The sequence below is a fragment of the Sphaeramia orbicularis genome, chromosome 7 (assembly GCF_902148855.1).
Source record: "Sphaeramia orbicularis chromosome 7, fSphaOr1.1, whole genome shotgun sequence".
Taxonomy (NCBI): Eukaryota; Metazoa; Chordata; class Actinopteri; order Kurtiformes; family Apogonidae; genus Sphaeramia; species Sphaeramia orbicularis.
Genome location: NC_043963.1, coordinates 6554488 through 6576499, shown reverse-complemented (window position 1 = coordinate 6576499; position 22012 = coordinate 6554488). Strand labels below are relative to the sequence as shown.

The 22012-nt window shown below is 33.7% G+C and overlaps 1 protein-coding gene across 1 annotated transcript in view; it reads right to left on the bottom strand.

Annotated features, from left to right (window-relative positions):
- The window catches only part of LOC115422901 (serine/arginine repetitive matrix protein 1-like), a 29847-nt gene extending 10221 nt beyond the window's left edge, over positions 1 to 19626 (bottom strand). The window contains exon 1 of the mRNA XM_030139522.1: positions 19524 to 19626. Within this exon, the coding sequence (XP_029995382.1) occupies positions 19524 to 19555 (32 nt within the window). The 5' untranslated portion in view covers positions 19556 to 19626. The remainder of the gene's footprint in view (positions 1 to 19523) is intronic.
- Between the last annotated feature and the right edge of the window lie 2386 nt (positions 19627 to 22012).

The window sequence follows — 22012 nt, the reverse complement described above, 5'->3', positions numbered from 1 at the left end:
GGTCTGGTGGTGTTTAGGCCTCAGGTCAGAGCTGTTTTTGTGGAAAAAGTAAAACCTACACAATATTAGACAGATGGTAGTAATGCTCTGCTCCTATAGATGCTGACTGGTTTAGATCCAGTTGTTCTTTAGATACTTTTGGTCGGTACAAACTGGGAGTGGTCCGCTTTTCTGGTCCTCACTAAGACCACATTAGTCCAACTCTGAGGTCCTTCCACTGGCTGCCTGTCCGTCAGAGGATAGACTTTACAGTTCTGTTGCTGGTCTATAAAGTTCTGAATGGTTTAGGACCAAAATACATCAGTGACCTCCTGACCCAGTACGAACCCCCCAGACCCCTCAGGTCATCTGGATCCGGTCTGTTGTCAGTTCTCAGAGTCAGAACCAGACATGGAGAAGCTGCGTTCAGCTTCTACGCTCCACATGTCTGGAACAAACTCCCAGAAAACCTCAGATCAGCTGAAACACTCAGCTGATTTAAATCCAATTTAAGACCCACCTGTTCTCAGCTGCATTTGAATAGAGGTTTTATTCTTTTAAGCTTAAAGTTTTTATCTGTTTATTTGTTTTATCTATTTATTGATTTTGTTTTTTTTGTTTGTTTTTCTCGTGCCTGTACTTTTCATTGTTTCTGCTGTAAGGCTTTTAATGTTTTATGTAAAGCACTTTGAATCGTCTTGTACATGAAATGTGCTACAGAAATACACCTGCCTTGCCTTGCTTTGCCATGGTACAGGTAGCCCACGGTTTGGTCCGTACCTCGGTTCTTGGGCCACGGTTTTGGTTCGGTTTCGGTATATGTTTTGTGCGTAAAGAAAATTTTTTATTTTTTTTCTCCCCAAATTATATTTTTATTTTGCCTGAATTTCACAGTAGGAACAAATTATATCACTGAACTGAATAAAATAACACATTCTGTCCTGAACAATAGAACCCTTTCTTATTCCTTGACTACTTGCATACAGTCGTATGAAACAGGCACATGCACACCTACAGCCCAAAGGGAGCTTTTTTAAAAAATAAATAAATAAATTCCTGTTCTGCATAGGGATGTAAAGGAAAACAGTGGTATAAAAATGCCAGGGTTATCTGCCGTATAGGGGCAAAAATCTGGCGATACAATACAAATCACAATACTAGGATCACAATACGATATATCACGATATATCATGATATTGTTAAAAAGGCCATTTTTTTGTTTATTTTTGTTTGTTCATATTCTATTAGTTCATAACTAACATCATAACATATTTTTGTGCAATCCCAACAACGGAAGTACCATCTGCCTCTCAGACAGTAAAAAGTGCTTTTGGGATGATTCAAATAACCATTACACTGGTCAACAACAAATTTATTGTTTAAGTTTTTTGAGCTGATTTAGGATAATTTTGGTGTGCTGAATCCAAAAATCATATTAATTTTGCTCAATCGGGACTCCTTTCTGAACTATGCTACATATTGGCTTTTTAACATTTTTGCTTACATTTATGGGCATTTTCACATCATATGATAGAAAATTCTTTCATATTTCTTGCAATAAACGAGTTCTGAAGATTTTACTTTTGCCAATTTATGATTAATGTTTTTTTTAATATTACAGGTGAATGAAATGGCTTCGACTAGAAGATCTTGCAAAAATAAGCCTGACGTATTCTGCTACATCTGCGGTGAATACACCATTGTACCTAACAGGAATCAAGTCACAAGTTTCATAAAGTGTGCTTACCAATCTTATTTTGGTATTAATTATTATATTTTGTGAGAAGATCAAATTTTTCAAAATCAAATTAGCAAAAAAACCTGACCTGATTGAGAAAAACATGTCATTTTTGGATTTAGCGGTGCAAAACGGTCCTAATTCAGTTGAAAAAACCTAGACAACTTGTAAAAACATTTTTTGTAACCCAGTGTTATTTAATAAAACAGTGTTAAATATTAATAAAGAATATAGAAACAATGAAGAAAAACAAAAAACAAAAATGAACCTCCACCATATGTGCCTTTGAATAAATACCTAAAAATATTGATACAGTACTTTTTTAATATCGATAAAGTATTGTGAAATGAAATATCGCGATATATTGCAGAACAGATATTTTCTAACACCCCTACTGCCATACGCATTCCTTGTAATAGCGTGTCACAGTATTGTATGTGTGTCAGAGTCCTGCACCGGGTCGGGTAAAAAAAAATAAATAAAAAAATTATAATAATAATAGTAATAATTTTCGCGGGTATGGGTAAAATGAAACGAAACATGGGTGGGTAGTGGGCAAGGAAGGGACAAAGTAAAAGAAGATTCATGGTTAAAAATAATTTGCAGGACATTTAATGATGTTCATCTAATTTCACCGTAGTTGATCCACAGCTGGTTTGTTTTATTGTGAAGTGAGCTTCAGTTCTGTTTACATCTGCCCACAGACTGAACTGAGCAGCACATATTAGAGATGAACTGATGGCGTGTGTTTTAGCCAAAAATAAAGCCCTTAAAAGTGAGTTACTGTGTAGACAATGTGTTTAATTACAGGTCAGATTACAGGTCTAATGTACATGGATACAGGTGGGTGTGAGTTTACAGGCAGACACTCTGGCCTCTGTCGGCTGTCTGTCACTGAGGGGCGGGGCTTCCCTGCACTGCAGACAGACAGACAGACAGACAGAGAGAGAGAGAGAGAGAGAGAGAGAGACAGAGAGAGAGAGAGACAGAGAGAGAGAGAGAGAGAGAGAGAGAGAGAGAATCAATTGCAAAACCGAGAACCCGTGGTCCATGAGGGCAGACTGTCCCATACAGGGCAGACCGAACAGTTCACAGTTTTCCTGAGTAGTGTGGCATCCCTAGTATGTCCCACTTTACATTGGGAATAAACAAGAAGATCTGGAGATGATCTAATGCAGTGATTTCATTACAGTTTATCCCTTGTCAAGGTTGTTCAGATCCAAGGTTATTATCGTTAACGAAAACGAAATGACAAAAAACTAGAATTGAAAAAACATTTTTGTTACTGAAATAAATAAAAACTATAATTAAAAGAAAAAATGATAACTAAGTTAAATTCTATTGTGTGCTTACAAAACTAACTAAAACTGATGAAAAATTATGGATAAAATTCCCTTCGTTTTCATTTTTGTCAATGTTGGATTGATATAAAAGCGATTTATTTCACTCTAGTAATTTTAGTTAGATGCACCATACGGTACTTCACGGTCCGTCACTTCTCATCACTTGTCCTTTATAGTCATCTTCTCATCCCCACTCTACCTGGAAACATGGAGACTAAAGTTGGGAGAAAGCAGCAGAGTCCTGTCTGGGATTTATGTAAATACGATGGAGAAGAAGAGAAAAGATATGACAAAACTAAAGTTAATACTAAAACTAAACTAAAACTAAGCATTTAGAAAAAAATTAAAACTAATAAAAACTAGCAAACCTGCTCTAAAAATGAATTAAAACTAACTGAATTAGAGAAAAAACTAAATAAAACTAAACTATAATGAAAAATCCAAAACTATTAGAACCTGGTTCAGATCCCTACCCTTAAACATTTAACTGTTTCTAACACGTCTTCAAGGTCTACATGTTCACTTGCTGCCTAATATATCCACCCACTAACAGGTCCTGTTGGAATGAGATAGAATAGAATAGAATAGAATAGAATAGAATAGAATAGAATAGAATAGAATAGAATAGAATAGAATAGATCAGGGGTGTCAAACTCATTTTCTCCCGGGGGCCACATTCAGCCCAATTTAATCTGCAGTGGGCCGGACCAGTACAATAACAGCATGATAGCCAATAAATAATGACAACTCCAAATTGTTTTAGTGCAAAAAATAACATTCAGTTATGCCAATATTTACATTTACAAACTATCCAAACAAAAAGGATGTGAATAACCTGAAAAAAACGCAATTTGTTAAGAAATATAAGTCCAATTTTATCAATATTCTGCCTCAACTTGTCATTTCTACATATGCATTACAGATCAGATCTACAAAGATACAAAACATTTAGTAATAAGCAGAATATTGTTAAAATTGCACTTAATTCTCTTTAGACATTTCAGGTTGTTCACATTTCTTCAGGTTATTCACATTTTATTGTAAAAGGATAGTTTGTTAATGTATACATTTTCATAATTTAATGTTTTTTTTGCACTAAATCAAAGAGAAAAAATGGTGTTGTCATTATTTATAGGTTGTTATGATATTATTTTTGAGTTTGATGCCCTAACTTGCACTTTGCAAATTCATCTCGCGGGCCGGATTGGAACCTTTGGCGGGCCGGTTTTGGGCCCCAGGCCGCATGTTTGACACCTGTGAAATAGATCTTTATTGTCATTGTCACAGAAACAATGAAAATCAGTTTAGCAGCTCTGTTCAATTTAGCAGGAAAACACTTGGTGCAAAAGAGACTGTATAAGAAAAATAAAATAAAATACAAATATCACAGTGTTAAGAAAAGTGAACTGTGCAAAGGCTTCAGAATAAAATATTAATACACACGTGCTACTAAAGTAATGCTAGAACTCCTGAAATGAACCAAATATACAGAAAAAATATACAAAAGCTAACTCCATACTACACATGAGAGATATGTACAACAAACAGGATATATACAGGTAGTAGTAAGATAGAAGATAATTAACAATCATACCACTTGTCAGTGGTCGTAATGTTATGGCTGATCAGTGTATGTGCGTTTCCATAAACGGGTTTAAAATAATTTAGGCTGTGTTGTGTTGCCAGTGGGTGGCGCTGTAGGCTACATTACACGTGGATCGAATAAACATCGAAGACACAGAGCTCCTATTGCTGTTTTCATCTGAATTGGCTGCAATGTCTTTTTGTGGCTTAGACACAGGAGTGATGTAGTTTCATCAACACAACCTGTTGTGCAAGACACGTTTTAACACTTTATGGAAATATCTGGGAAGACGACACAAACAGCTGATTAATCACATGAGTTAAATGTCCATTTCATCGCAATTTATTCAAAGAAGGTGTTCCCATTTCCTCTATGTGCAATTACTCCTAGGCAAAAAAATGCCAAATCCATCTTGTGTACGCAAAATTCAATTTTTTTTTTTTTTTTTTACATTAACACTTTCCAAAGAAAAATAACAAAATGTCATTCATGGAGACACCTACTGTTACATAAAAAAGTAAAAGTACAAAGTTTTATCACCAAAGTATCCTTTAAATGATCAAAAGTACAGTACTCATTAGGCAAAATGACTCCTTACAAAGTGTTCTATTATCACAGAAGATACATATAATTCTGTCTCTATCACTGATAAATACATATTAGAGTATTTGTTATAGTTTGTGGAAGCCTCGTGTACTACTGGTCAAAAAGGAGTGAATTACTCCATCATATCATATGCACATATCATATTTTTGTAAAAAGTATCAAGTAACCAGTTGTGTTAAATAAATGCAGAGCACTAAAATATACAGTATTTGCCTCTGAGATGTAGTGAAGCAGAAATATAAAGCATCAGAAAATGAAAATACTGAAGTAAAATTAAAGTACGTACCCCTTAGGGTCTACGTGCTTAATCAATAAATGTGAATTAAATATCAGAGGCTTTCTGAAATAATAATCACACAAAAATTATGTATGTACAAAAAGTATACAAATTATTAATTATTACTAACAGTTATCAATAATTATTAGGCTAATAATTATTACACAAATTATATTCTTGAGTATACAAAGACATGACTGATAATGATATAAAAAAATAAAAATAAAAAAAAAAACACCTCGAGATGTAGGAGTGATGAAAAAAGGTGAAATTCTGATCAAACGTTAGATTTCTGTTTCTTCCAGCTTGTTTTCATACAGTGAAAAGGAGATTATAATCACCATTCTGCCAAAAAACTGCAGTCAGATCAAATAGTTGTGATAAACAATTATGTAATTAAAGTCAAATTGATTAAATGCCACCAATAAGATGTTTTATTTGCTGTTGGTATCAGCAGAAGTTGGCAGCAATAGTGGCCGATGGATCATATTTGGCTTCTAAACTGAAAAAAATACTGGCTAAAAGGGAAAATTAGAACACCAGAAGTAAAAATCACATCTCATTTTTCACAAGTGGACTGATTCAGGTCCATATTTATTGATTAATTAGTTCTTACTAATTACTGATTAATATTCATACGTTTATGTGTGTATTGCATTCAATTAAATGTAGAATAAAGTGAAAAAATTACAACAGCAGATTAATTAGCCATCATTATTACTATTAGTATTATTATTGTACAACCCTTTAAAAACTAATTATGGGTTGACTTCTGGGTGTAATAATTTTGACAGAACCACTTATCACGAAGCTAAAGGTTAAAACAGTTCAATGTCTGACAAATTAAATGTCAAACAAGTACCAATCTGACTAAATGGTTTGTTTCATGTAAACACTCATCTTATCAGATCATTATATTCAGGTCCATTTTAACAGTTACGTGTAAATCTGATTAACCCTTTAAGCTCCAAAGTCGAAACATTTGTGACCATAGTTCCAGATAGGGTTCCAAATCTTGTTACCACCTTCCACCAATAGATGGCAGACATGTGCCCCTTCAATCCTAACCCCATTTCAGGACGTGTTTCTATTCAAAGTGAAGAAGAAAATCCAGTTTGAAAGGTGTGGTCCTGGGGTGGTTTAGAGTGTAAAGTTTATTTAGTTTTGATAGATAAGAACAGATTTGGCTACCCTGCTGAATCTGTGTCATTTTCATGTTCAATTGAAAATCCACAATTGGAAAATGAAAAAAAAAAAGATTTGTTATTTCATTATTTATGTACAAAAAAAAAAAAAAAACAGTTGATTTTCATTCTTTCGATTGTACGCACAAATTAAAAATTGGAAATAAGCAAATGGACCAAATGTCGGGTTTCGTGTTGACATTCTTGATGTCTGATTAGGGGTGTGTATTGGCAAGAATTTGGCCACATGATACAAATCGCAATACTAGGATCACAATACGATATATCATAATACTGTTAAAAAGGCAATTTTTTGTTTGTTTCTTTTTTTTAAATGATTATTTCCTGGAAGAATTGAATTACACCAGAAATATGCACAAATACTAAACATACTTTTATTTGATTAGAACAGGATCTAATGCTATATCACAAAATGTTCCTGTGTTGAAACTTAAATTATGTTTTACAGACATTACAGTTTAAGATCCAGTTCAAATGTTCATATTCTATTAGTTCAGAACGAACATCAAAACATTATTTTAGTTCAATCCCAACAGAGGAACTAACATTATTTAATAAAAGAGTGTTAGATAATAATAAATAAAATATAAACAAAAAATAAAAACAAAAAAACAAAAATGAATCTACACAATATCTGCATTTGAATAAATACCTTAAAATATCGATACAGTACTTTTTAATATTGATACAGTATTGCGGAACCAATATTTTTCTTACACCCTTATTAACAAGGAGACATTTTTTGTTTTGTTCCTTTTTTAAAAGATCATTTCCTGGAAAAATCTATAGTGCAGCATTTGCATAAATAAAGTTTGAACATGCGGCTTTACCAGAACAAAAATCACACAAATAAATAAATAAATAATGTTTTGCAGACATCACAGTTTAAGATCCTGCTTAAATCTTCGTATTCTATAGTGAAAAGAAAGCATAGTGTTCAGTCCCTGAATCATCCAACATCAGAACATTATTTTTGTGCATTTCCAATATAAAAAACTAACACTTGCCTCTTTCAGACAGTCAGAAGTGTTTTTCGGACGCTTGAAATAATGGTCATCAATTTAAAAAAAAAAAAAAAAACTACATGTATGACCTGCAATATCACAATACTACATTTTTAGTATATGAACAACAGAGCAAAATACCCATGTGAATATAGAAATAAAAGAGCATGATAAACAAAAAAGAAAAACAAAAACAAAAATGAATTTCCGCCATGCCTGCATTTGAATAAATATCGTAAAATATTGATACAGTAGTTTTTAATATCCATACGGTATCATGAAGTGAAATATTGCGATATATTGCGGAACCGATATTTTCTTACACCCCTGTATCCAATTTGGTTTGACCCGGAAGTTACTGACTTCTTGGTGTGTTGAGCAGGACAATCGTGGGTTTGCTAATATTCTGTCTAATGCAATCTGCGATCATGGAGAATTTCAAGCTATTCAGAGGCAGTAAATGCGTGACTGTGAAGGAGGACGACATGACAACTGAAAAAATGGTCAGGATCTTCCAGGTGTTGTTTTGTCTAATACAGTGTGTCCATGGTAGACAATCTAAGTAGAAGACACTTCAGTAACACACGAAGAAGTCAGGAACTTCCAGGTCAAACTAAATCGGATGTCAAAAATGTCAACATGAAACCCCACATTTGGTCCATTTGATTATTTTCAATTTTTAATTTGTGCGTACAATCGAAAGAATGAAAAACAACTAGTTTTTGGATTTTTGATTTGTACATAAATAATGAAATAACAAGTCATTTTTTTGTTTTCCGATTGTGGATTCTCAATTGAATATGAAAAGAATGAATGATACATGGATTCTGCTGCTTGGATAAAAAGATAGTAAAACTTACTGCATTTTACTTTCTACTAAGGTTTAAGTTAATTTATTTTAATAATAAGATGACAAAAAATCCAAAACATCAAGGAAAACTTCCATATAAATATGTTCTAAGTTAAATTTTACTAAAATCTGTGCAATCAAATATGGCCGCCACCCTGTGATGTCATTATAATAATAGCTTTATTTATATAGCACCTTTAAAAACGAAGTTTACAAAGTGCTTTGACAGACAAAGCAGAAGGGCACAACAGCAGGATACAAGATATAAGTAAAGACACTAAAACCGAAGCAACACAATAAAAGAGACATGGACAGCAAATGCAAAAAATGCTGTCAAATCAATGTAAAAATGAAGGAGTGAGATAAAACAACATCCTGTATGAGAGTAAAAATTAGCAACCAAACAGGATAAAATTCAAATTTAACAAATTTAAATTAAAAAAGGGACAGAATCACATAAACGCAAGCGTGTTTAAAGAAGTGATTTAACAGACGTCACTGATTCCACAAGCCTTATCTCCTCGGGCAGGTCGTTCCAAAGTCGAGCCCTGATGGCCTTATATTACACCGGGTTACAAAAAAATGTTTTTTGGAAGTTGTCTAGGTTTTTTCAACTGAATTAGGACCATTTTGCACCGCTAAATCCAAAAATGACATGTTTTTCTCAATCAGGTCAGGTTTTTTTGCTAATTTGATTTTGAAAAATTTGATCTTCTCACAAAATTGATTACATTTTTGTGACTTTATCAGTTGATTTTTTTATATAGTTCTCACCCAAAATAGGTTTTAAGAGAAAAAAAAAATCATTTTCTAACAGGATTCCTGTTAGGTACAATGGTGTATTCACTGCAGATGCAGCAGAATACATCAGGCTTATTTTTGCAAGATCTTCTAGTTGAAGCCATTTCATTCACCTGTAATATTAAAAAAACCATTCATCATAAATTGGCAAAAGTAAAATCTTCAGAACTCGTTTATTGCAAGAAATATGAAAGAATTTTGTATCATATGTGAAAATGCCCATAAATGTAAGCAAAAATGTTAAAAAGCCAATATGCAGCATAGTTCAGAAAGTTGACCTGATTGAGCAAAATTAATGTGATTTTTGGATTCAGCACACCAAAATGATCCTAAATCAGCTCAAAAAACTTAAACAATAAATTTGTTGTTGACCAGTGTTATTTATATTTGCATTTATTTATATTATTATATTTGCATTATATGCAAATTAGATGAGTACATTTACTCCCATTATTAACTTTGGGTCATACCCAATATTTGTCTCATTTGCAGTATGACTTTATCTCTAAACACTTCCAAGATACAGCTTTTTGAAATCTTCATGTCAAAATTGAATATATATATTTTTTTAAACCAGCGCCTAAAAGGTTAATATGTTTTTGTTGGGTGGGTCAAATATTGTCCATGTAACAGCGGCTTGAGTCTGTGATAGTTTCACTGTATTTTCACAAAACTGAACAGACGGTGGTGATGTTCAACTGTAACTGCAGATGTTGGTCCTGTTTCTGCAGTAACTTCACACTTGAGTCATCACATGAAACAGTCTCAACGTTCAGGAGGTTGTAAACAGGAAGTGAAGTAAACAGCAGCAGAAACAGCTGACATCTGCAGAAACACAAACACATCCGCCCCGATGCCGTAAACACACCGTTTGAACATCCTCCTGACCACGAGGGGAGGGAAACCTTAAAGAAACCCACATGGAATATGTCCAATATTTAACTAAATGACAAAAAGTTAATTTTCTAAACCTGACATTCCCTAAAACAAGGTTAATATGATACATAAATTAAGTTTCTTGAACAGTAGAGGAGTGTTCTCTAGAAGAGTTTATAAAGTATGTAAGTACAGGAAATGCAAAAGAGAATGTAACAAGACTTAAAAATGAATAAGAAGTAACAAAATGAAAACGACAAAGATGAAACAAGATGTAAAAAAAAATTAAAAAAAATAAAAATTAAATATGAAACAAGATGACAAAATATGTAAAAGGTGGAAAAACATGTGAAAATATGTAACAATATGTAAAATAAGGTAAAAAAAATAAATAAATAAAAGCTTAAACAAGGGATAGAAGACAAAAGATGAAAGGAGACATAAAAATACGTAACAACATGTAAAATAAGTAACAAGATGAAAAACCATAACATGTAAAGTAGAGGTCGACTGATGAGGGTTTTTCTAATGTGACTAAGGCCGATGCAGATTTTTAAAAATTTAGTCAGCCGATGGCCAATATCAACAGCCAATTCTTGAGGCCGATATTTAAGGCTGATTTTTTTTTTTTTTAAAGCACATTGATCATAAAATAAATATACAAATATATAAAAATATTGAAACACTCAGATAATTACGATTTTTATGCAGCAATATAAATTAAATTAATAATACCCAGTACTTTTAACATTTATTGAACTTCAAGTGCTGCCCACACACGTGCCTGATCAAATATCCATAACATTTTTACTACTGATCAAATATGGGCCTTCAAAAAACATTAAGGCCGATGGCCGATATTGAAAAATTTCAATACATCAGCCCAATAAGTCAGCTGACCGATATATGAGTCTACCTCTAACATAAAGTCAGACAAGATGAAGACGTAAAAATAAAACAATATGTAAAATATTTAAGAAGATGAATAGGAAAGAATAAGAAATGTGTTCTGTCACATTATGTTCTGTGCTCACACTGAAGATGATTTTAAGATGCACCACGATGAACAGAAGAAACAAAGACCGAAAACACCAGAATATGGAAGGATCAGGCATTTATCCAGAATACAGGTCTCAAATACAGTCATGGACCTCATCAGACCCTCCTCATCCTCAGATCTTCCTCATCCTCAGACCCTCCTCATCCTCAGACCTTCCTCATACTCAGACCCTCCTCATCCTCAGACCCTCCTCATCCTCAGACCCTCCTCATCCTCAGACCTTCCTCATACTCAGACCCTCCTCATCCTCAGACCTTCCTCATACTCAGACCCTCCTCATCCTCAGACCTTCCTCATACTCAGACCCTCCTCATCCTCAGACCCTCCTCATCCTCAGACCCTCCTCATCCTCAGACCTTCCTCATACTCAGACCCTCCTCATCCTCAGACCCTCCTCATCCTCAGACCTTCCTCATACTCAGACCCTCCTCATCCTCAGACCTTCCTCATACTCAGACCCTCCTCATCCTCAGATCTTCCTCATACTCAGACCTTCCTCATACTCAGACCTTCCTCATACTCAGACCCTCCTCATCCTCAGACCTTCCTCATCCTCAGACCCTCCTCACCCTCAGATCTTCCTCATCCTCAGATGATCAGACTCACTGGTCCTTCTGTCACATGTATCATCGTCTGCACAACAGCAGAACATACGTACATGTGCTGTTTCATACATGTAAAGGAGACACTACATGATCTAGTCACATGATATTTAACCACAATGCCACGTATGAACTAGGGGTGTGTACTGGCAAGAATCTGGCCTTACGATACAAATCACAATGGTAGTATCACGATACAATATATCACGATACTGTTAAAAAGGCAATTTTTTATTGGTTTTGTTTGTTTTTAAAAGATTATTTCCTGGAAGAATTGAATTACACCAGAAATATGTACAAATACTAAACACATTTTTATTTGATCAAAACAGGACCTAATGCTATATCAGAAAATGTTCCTGTGTTAAAACTTAAATTATGTTTTACAGACATTACAGTTTAAGATCCTGTTCAAATGTTCATATTCTATTAGTTCAGAACTATTATCATAACATTATTTTTGTGCAATCCCAATAAAGGAACTAGTGAGATTCAATAAAAGAGTCTAAAATAATAATAAATAAAATATAAACTAAAAAAACTAAAATGGACCCCCACAATATCTGCATTTGAATAAACATACGGTACACAAACGATACAGTACTTCTTAATATCGATACAATATTGTGAAATGAAATATTGCGATACATTGCAAAACCAATATTTTCTTATACCCCTAGTATAAACGTAGCCGAGTATTTGAAAAACTGATATTTTCTCATGTGTTTTAGTCTTTCATCCATATGAAAAATTAAAATACTGAGGGTAATCTACCAAAGAACGTTTTCACACAACACTGTGAACAGAACCTGCTGCAGGATCACTGGTCTGTCTGTCTCTTTAACAAAGCATCGAATAGTCCATAACAGTATCCCCCCTATACATATATATATATATATATATATATATATATATATATATATATATATATATATATATATATATATGTATGTATGTATGTATATATAAGCCTACAGCGCCACTGTTCACAACTACACTGAATACAACAGCAGTACTTCTGTCATATGACTGACCATTAGTTCACCTGTAGTATCCCCCCCCCCCCCCCCCCCCCCATCCAGCTGATGATGAGCGTGCATATTAATCAGTCATTGTCAAGTCCTGTCTTGTTGTTTAGCTGACTTTAGCCAAAATTAGATGCTACTTTGCTAGTGCAAAATGTCAAGACAGTTGAGTCTCTTTAGTCCAGTGTTTTTAGTTTACCAGCTGACAGGCCCTAAACTATTGTTGTCATGCGGCGTCTGTCATCGTCGTCATCTGTTACAAAACTTTCAATCGTCTTCATCTCCAAAACTACAATTCCGATTGACTTCAAACTTGGTATACAGCTTCTTTATGATGATGTCAACAAAAGTTAGTGAAATTATTTGGATCCGGATCTGATTCTGGATTTGGTGCAATTTTGAAAAATTTCCCCATTATAAGAGATAGGAAGTGGATTGATCCAAAACTCAGTAAATATAAATGATATCAAGGTGAAATTTCTACAGTCCAGCCCTGATGGGGAGATGACCAAAACATAATGTCCACATGCTGATCAGGATCTTCTTCTGGATCCGGGAACTGATGGAAAATTTAACATGGGCTCTTATGGGAAAAACATTTCAATCGTCTTTTTCTCCCAAACTCCAGTTCTGATTGACTTCAAACTTGGTATACAGCTTCTGTATGATGATGTCAACACAAGGTATTGAAATTATTTTGATCTGGATCTGATTCTGGATTTGGTGCAACTTTGAAACATTTTCCCATTATAAGAAGTAGGAAGTGGATTGATCAAATAAATCAGTATCAATGATATCAAGTTGGAATTTGAATTTTTTACAGATCTGATTGGAATATGACCAAAACATGGGCTATTTCTGTAATATAATAAATACACAGAACGGGGTGATAATAAATGGCATCTGGATACATTTCCCAAAGCTTTTAATTTGGCCGGTAAGCTACAGAGTTATTGGTCCTATTTTTCAACCTTGGGGTCGGAACCCCACATGGGGTCACCTGAAATTCAAACGGGGTCATCTGAAATTTCTAGTAATTGATAAAAACAAAATAAAACAAAAAAAAAACAACTTACTAATAAAAAAATATATGGTGAGTTGACAGAGACAATCACATAATCCACACATATCCATAAAAGACATGACAAACTGTGAGTCTGAAACTGAAACACTGTGGTTCTGTTTATCTGTCAAATGTTCATTGTGGTCGGTTTCAGATGCTGCAGCTCTTTCATAATTCATAGTTATATGAACTCATAATTGAGTTATTGTTTGTTCAGTATTAATTGTCAGCCTTGTAAATCCAAGCTGGACTGACTGTACATATCCTGACCAAGGAAAATAAAATTCTCCCTTTGTGCAGTAATCTACACCTGGCTTTTCTGCCTCCATCCATAATAATATACATTATATAGACTAAATGTCGGTTAAAAATTAACGTTTATTTGCAACATAGTAGAGCAAACTATTACAAGATAAAAAACAAATTAATTTTAGCAAAATGTCTCTGTTTTGAATGTCTGGGGTCGCCAGAAATTTGTGATGTTAAATTGGGGCCATGAGCCAAAAAAGGTTGGGAACCACTGCCTTAGTCATTTTAAAAAGCCACTCAGTAAATGTGATGGCACTGATAAACGCAGTGAAAAACGAGGGACTGATAGGAGGGATAAACAAGTACTACACCAGTTCTTATGGCATTTGGCATGCTATACGTACGAAGTTTCAACCTTTCGTGTGTTATTCAATGCCATTTGATCGCATGTCAATTTACGCCAAGATCTAATACAACTAAGTATGTCTCATTATCATTAAAAATTTTAATTTGAAGTGACAGATAATAATGTGTAATGACGGAATTTTTACGACCCTGTCCGTCAAAATTACAAACAATAAAAATGTCTAGCGCAACCTCTGGTATGAATTGTGCTACACAAATAAATCTGCCTTTCCTTTTGGAGGTTCAGCTGATATTAACCCATAAAGACCCAGAGCTACTGTTTTGGAAGTTCCCAAATAAATCTGTGATTCTATTTAACCTTTCTTAAGTGATTCATCACCATTTATTCTAATATTATCCTCTGTATTTTGCATTTTTCACTGTAAATCATGTAATTTCCTATATTTAATTCACCGATCGTGTAGATTTTCATTAAAGCTCAGAGTAAAGTTAAGGGCTGTTATGTCAAAAACTGAGAAAATTGAAGAAAAAGTGCCTATAATTAACTGAACATAACCCCAGTGTGTCCATCCACTGTCATTGATCCAACTCCATGGGCTTTACTGGTCAATCAATGTTGTAGAAGATGACAGTGTTTCCATGGTAACTACGGAGCCTCTGAACATCCAAATGGGTCATATCTAATGACCATTAAAAGACGACAAACTGTATTTTACACCAATTGTTGACATGGATTGATAGGATTAGTGGATCAACAGGTATTAAACAGTTTAGATCAGTAAATGATTTTGGTCACCGGTGGGTGTTTGGGTCTTTATGGGTTAAAGTGAAAAACACAACAGAAAAAAAAAAAAAAAAAGAAAGAAAAAAAAAAACGACACAGAAAAGGAAGTAGTAGATCTGTAATTGACTTCAGCTCCAGCAGTCATACGGCTATGTATGACATAATTTACTCCAGTTACAGCTCGTTTCATCACTAAAAACAACTTTCTGCCCTGTCACAGTCTGATCCGGCAGACGAAGGCCGACAGGTGAGACAAGAAATCATTTACCTTTGTGTCGGTTTGTTTACATCCTTATTAGCTTTTAGTTCAGCATCTACTCATCCCCCAGTCAGACAGTTTATATGGAGACAACACACAATACACCCGACTACTATTCACTCTATATGCTAATATAAGACACTATAAAGCACAGCAATGGACATGGACATCATCATCATCATCGTCATCATCTAACATAAACAACAGAATGATGTGTCACGACAGATGACGCAGTATCTGAGACGACATAAGTTTCCTTAAGTTCACTGAAGCTCACTGACGATCAATACTGTCCTCGTCAATATAATTAACCCTTCAGTGTCCCACCCAGAGGCCTTTCCTAATCATCAACGTAATGTAATTTTTTTTTTTTTTAAGCAGATTGTAAGTTTGGGGTTTTTTGGGTTTTTTTTTTTGTTTTTATTTCATCAACTTAAGCCATAAACAAAAATACCATATATTCAATAACTGATTTTATTTTATTTTTTTTACCCTTTAAATACCATGTTTGTAATGTAAACAATCCATATTTTTGGATTAAAAAAAAAAAAAAAAAAGCACAGAATGTTTGAGCCATTTTTGGTGCCTCGGTTAATAATTCATATTTATATTTAGATTTGATTTCTTATTGATAATTTATGCATATTATATGAATGTTGAGTAATAATAGCATAAGTCTTGACATCATTGTGTGATGTAAGTTTTGGGGGGGGTTTTTGTTTTGTTTTTTTGTTTTGTTTTTATTTCATCAACTTGAGCCATCAACAAAAATACCATATATTCAATAACTGTTATATATTCTTTTAACCCTTTAAATACCATGTTTGTAATATAAACAAACCCTATTTTTGGATTAAAAAAAAAAAAATAAAACACAGAATGTTTGAGCCATTTTTTGTGCCTCAGTTAAAAATTCATATTTATATTTAGACTTGATTTCTCATTAATAATTTATGCATATTATATGAATGTTGAGTAATAATAGCATCAGTCTTGACATCATTGTGTGATGACCTTTTTTTCCCACACAATTATATATAAAAATTGGATTATCCTTTTTTTTTCTTTATCCTGTCATATGTTTAGTTTAGTTTATTTCAGACACAAACATAATACAAAACATAAGAAAAAAACTAAACAGGACAAAAAAAATTGAATAATAGAAAATATGACACTGATAAACACTAACATTGGTTAATATGCATTATTATTTTTTGTGCTAGGTCTAATGTTAAATGTTAAAATGTGTCTAAAATGTGGATTTTTTTTAGTCACTTGGGTGAAGGATGTTTGTGTAGTAATTTAACATTTTTATTGCAATGTACTGATTTTAAGTGGCTGGGTCAGAATTATTAAAAATCATGCAAAAATTAACAACTTTTGAATTCTGACCTAAAACAAATTGTGAAAAACTATCTTACCTTTTATAACATAAAATGCAAAGTGTGAATAATATGCTCACCCGGATACAAGAAGGTTAAATAATCAATATCATTATTATAACATATTTTATATTGCAATATTTATATTTATTGTATTTGCCTTTTGTTTTTACAGTTTATTTTCCTCTCATTCTCTGGTAAAATAAAAACAATAAGCATTAAATTACAAAATTAAAGACTACAAGTATGTTTTCATCTTGTCTTTTATATTGATTTGACCTTTTATTTGGTTTCATTTTGCTATATCTTTAATTACAAAATTTCACTTTTACAATGTCTTAGATTATTCTGTATCACTGCATCGTTTATGTTTTCATCTCATTGTATCTTTCACATTGTTTTTTTCTTATACTTTTGTTTTCACTTTGTTACATAATTTCCATTATTTTCATCTTTTTACTTTGATTTTATTTCACATCTTTTTCATTTTCTTCTATTTCATTTTCATTTGTTACATCTTTAACATCCCCTATTATTTATTATTATCTATTTTAATTATTTTTTATCTTGTTGAAACTTTAATGTTTGTTTTTATCTCATTACGTCGTTTACACATTTTTTTCATTTTGCTATGTCGTTTAATTTTTCATTTCTTACTTATTTAAAAATGTTTTCATGTTGTTGCATCTCTTATATTTTCCTTTTCAGTCTTTTACATCATCTTCATATTGTTTTTTTTTAATTTGGTTGTTATGTCTTGTATAATTTTCATCTTATTACATGTTTTATACTGTTTAATTTTGTTACGTCTTTCACATTGTTTTCATAACTCTTTACATTTTGTTACATCTTTTAAATATTTTTTCTTGTATCTTTTAGGTTATGTTCATCTTATGTCTTTTACATTGTTTCCATTGTATTTGTGATGTTTTCATCATGTTACATCTTTTGGAACATATCAAATAATTGCAGATTTTTAAAGGCCAATACAATATCTTATGCAGTTCTATAATAATAAAATGCTGTGATGTAAAGGTTCAGTGTGTTTTGTGATGTTTGGATTTAGTGACACTAAAAAGAGAACTACAGGGGTGTCCGTGGACCAAAACCGGCCTGCTGAAGAATTCAATCTGGAAGAATTTGCAAAGTGCAAAATTACACATCTGTAAATTGTAATCCACATGTGAAAATTAAAAATACAGAATGATATTGCTAAAATTGCACAATTTTTCTTTACAAATTTCAGGTTGTTCATTGTTCTTCAGGTTAGTCACATTCATTGTAAAAGTATAGTTTGTAAATGTAAACATTTTCAGACTGTAATTTTACTTTTTTTTGGACAAAAACCAGACCTTTGGAGTTGTTGTTATTTATATGTTATTACGCTATTGTTTTACTAGTCCAACCCATTTCAGGTCAAATCAGGCTGTATGTGGCCCGAAGTCAAATGAGTGTCAACCCCTGGTATACAATATGGAAAACACTACTTTACTATTATTTTTTTGTTTTTCTATTTTTAATACTTATCCTACTTTGCATGTTTGAGTTGAAAAACATGATATGATCACTATTCTGTGCGTTTTCTTGAGAGTAAAGCAAAAAGACTCACATCACAGAACTGTCCATAGAATTTAAGCAATTCTGTCATTTCCACAGAAGTATTAGAGCCCAATAACAGACAATAATATTCTGACTAAAAATAATAGGCTGATATTAAGATTAATCTTAAATATTTGAGATTTTATCCTCCATCACTTATAGACGTGTGTTAAAACATCCCGAGTAAACAGGACAGGAGCAGCTCACACTAGTTTGATTAAACTCATCTAAAACTGATCTGTTTACTAATTAATGTTCTACACATCGATGGATTCATCAGCTGCTCTTCTGTAGATGTTTATCTTCTTCCTGATGCTGAGTTGTGAGGCTGTGGGCGCCTTATTCAGAGTCTGGGTTTGATTCCAGACTCTACACCTGCGTGCCGCTGAGCCAGGCAGCTGTGTGAGTCTGTGTGTGTCACTTCTCTCTTCTATGTGAAAACACTCTCTGTGTTTGGCTAACGTGCTAGCAGCCTGTTAGCTCCCTGGATGTCAGGGCTATGACGGAGGGGGGTGGACACAGCGCCAGTGACCGGGGTTGAGCCGCTACAGGCGGATACACGGCCGCCAGCAGCCGGCCTGACTTCACCGGGAGTTGTGTAGAAGTCAGAGCGGCTCAGCGGCGCACGGGGAGCGGGCTAAGCTAACGCTAACGTCCGTCCCCGCTTCGGCTACAGCAGCAGCTAAAGTACGGACTTAGCACTAAGTTGGTGACGTATTCCCGCTAACCCCGCTCCGCCGAGACAGGCCGGGGTGAAAATCAACGCACTTTTACTTCAATAAAACACACGACAGAAAAAGGTGCGCAGCGGGCTGAGGCGGCGGAAGCAGCGGCGCTTTGACGGAGGATAAAATGTAAAAATCCACTTACAGTCTTTCCTCTCCGCTCTCCACGGCGGCCATTTTTATTTAAATAAATAATTTTATATTAAAAAAAAGCCTCCAAACATCTCAGCTCCCTCCTGCCTGCACCCCGCCCCCTCTGACTCCATTTCCAACAGAAACACCGCGAGATCTGCCCCCAGATGACTTCAACGCGCACGGGCAGGGCCGCTGTACTACCGCGAGATCTGAACTCTCATCGGTCACAAAACGTTCACGGTAAACCAGAGTTCTGTGAAAAATGTTTTTTTTTGTTTGTTTATTTATTTTTTTTTGGTTTTGGTTTTTTGCCAGTACCCTCCATAGAAAAACAAGAGTCGCCTAGCAGAACGTTTAAATTATTTTCGTCAACAAAATTATAATATTACAATAAAAGGTATTAAATATTAATGACACAAAAACTGAAATGAAAAGCAGTTTTAATATCGTACAATTTCACACAAACACAGTAAAAGTACTTACATTTAAGAATATGAGCAGCTGTAAATCAGTGTTTAATTTTTTTGTCTCCTGTCTGTACGGAAACATAACTCCAGAATAACACTTATACTACAGTGAACTTAAACAACTTAACTGGACAATATTTGTTTTTAAACAGTCAGTTATCACACACACACACACACACACACACACACACACACACAAACACACATATATATATATATATATAAAAGTGTTAACTTGTTAACCTTTGTCTGTTGGGGAAAAAAACCTCAGCAGGTAGATGTCTAATGAGTGCAGGAAGACAAAAATGGTAAATATGAGCCACACAGTGTGTTCGTATAAGACATGACTTTACTAATATGGAGAAATGCACTTAGATTTAGTTATATAGTATAGTTTCTCCTCCTCGAGCCAAAGGTCTAAAGACAGAAGGTGTTGTATATTGTACAGACTGTGAAGGCCTTAGAGGTGAATCTGAATTGGTGAAATTGGGCTATCCATATAAATCCTATTGAATTGAATTGAATTGAATTGAATTGAATTGAATTGAATTGAATTGAAAGAACATTTTGTCTCCTCAGTTCTATTTTACATGACTGGGTATTTCCTTCTCCTTTTGCTGTAAATAAATAAATAAATAAATAAATAAATAAATAAATAAATAAATAAGACTGTTGTAGAAGAATGATGATCTTAAGAATTTATTTTGAACAAAATAAGACAAACTAACAAAATCAATAAAATTAACAATATAAATAAAGAATGAACTAAACATGGATAACATAATAAACAATATGAACAAAATGATTATTAAAATCACTGAGACATTCTGCAGAATGAACTTAATAATTAACAAAATATCTAAAAATGAATTAAACAATGAACAGAGTTAATGGTTTGAAAAGAGAAGTATTTATAGGTTTTTGCATTCCTCACTCAGGTTTTTCTGTCTGTTTCAGATGAAAGTTGTTGAACCACTAGAGGTCAGCAGAAACCAGACTTTTAAAACCTAAACCAGAGGTTAACAGAAGACATAAACATTCAGTGTGTGATATTTAGTGATATCTAGTGGTGAAGTAACAGATTTTAGCTGAACCAATCTCACCCTCCCTGAGGTGGTGACGAAAATACACAAGACCCTCATTAGACACAGAGTTTGTTGTTACTGTTGTGTTTTTTTAGTCTGGAGGATAAAAACTCCAGTTCAGTCTCAGACATAGTAGACAATTGTAATACACCTTAATACTGCATATCATCTGTTCTAAAATAATAAAAAAGAAGAAGATGAAGTCCATTCTGAGCTCCACACACTTAAAAATAGCAACCTCATTATAAAACAAACAAAAACAGAAAACACTGATTGTTATTTTCATATGGTTATACACTGACAAAAACCAAACAGTGCATATGAATTTCTATTCTGGTGTTACATCCTTTTAAATCTGATGCTCTGGGCCTTTGATAAGTGGTAAAATGGATACAGCTAAGCTAAAAACCACTCTAATATTGACATTGTCTATTATTTTCTCTGTATACGAGAATAAATCATGTGTATGTAGGTCATGTGAGTTCAGCTTTCAGCTGCTCCACTGAACCAGCAGGGGGCAGCAAAGTTCAACCCAGAGGTTCTGATGTTGTGAAACTTTTTTTTTTTTTTTTTTTTTTTTTTTTAATTTTATGACATTTGATGTGGGTGTCAAAAAGTCCTACAGAGGCATGTGAGATCTTAGTCATGGTGTAAACCTTCAGCCCATCTTTGTTATGTGTGATCACACCAGGTTTTGGGATAAAATCACAAACATGATTTTTGTGATGAGACACTTTCACCACATGAGGAGTTTGTTCCACTGCATCAATGCTAATCATAACAAACAAATGAGTACTTCAATGAAGAAATCAGAAGTGATAAAAACAAATTCTGAAAAACATAAATAAGTACACGTAATTATTTCCAGTATTTCTTATCAGTATCTTATTCAAAGGGTTGCAGTTTGCAGAATTGTGCAAAAAAAAAAGTCCTGTAGAAACATAAAA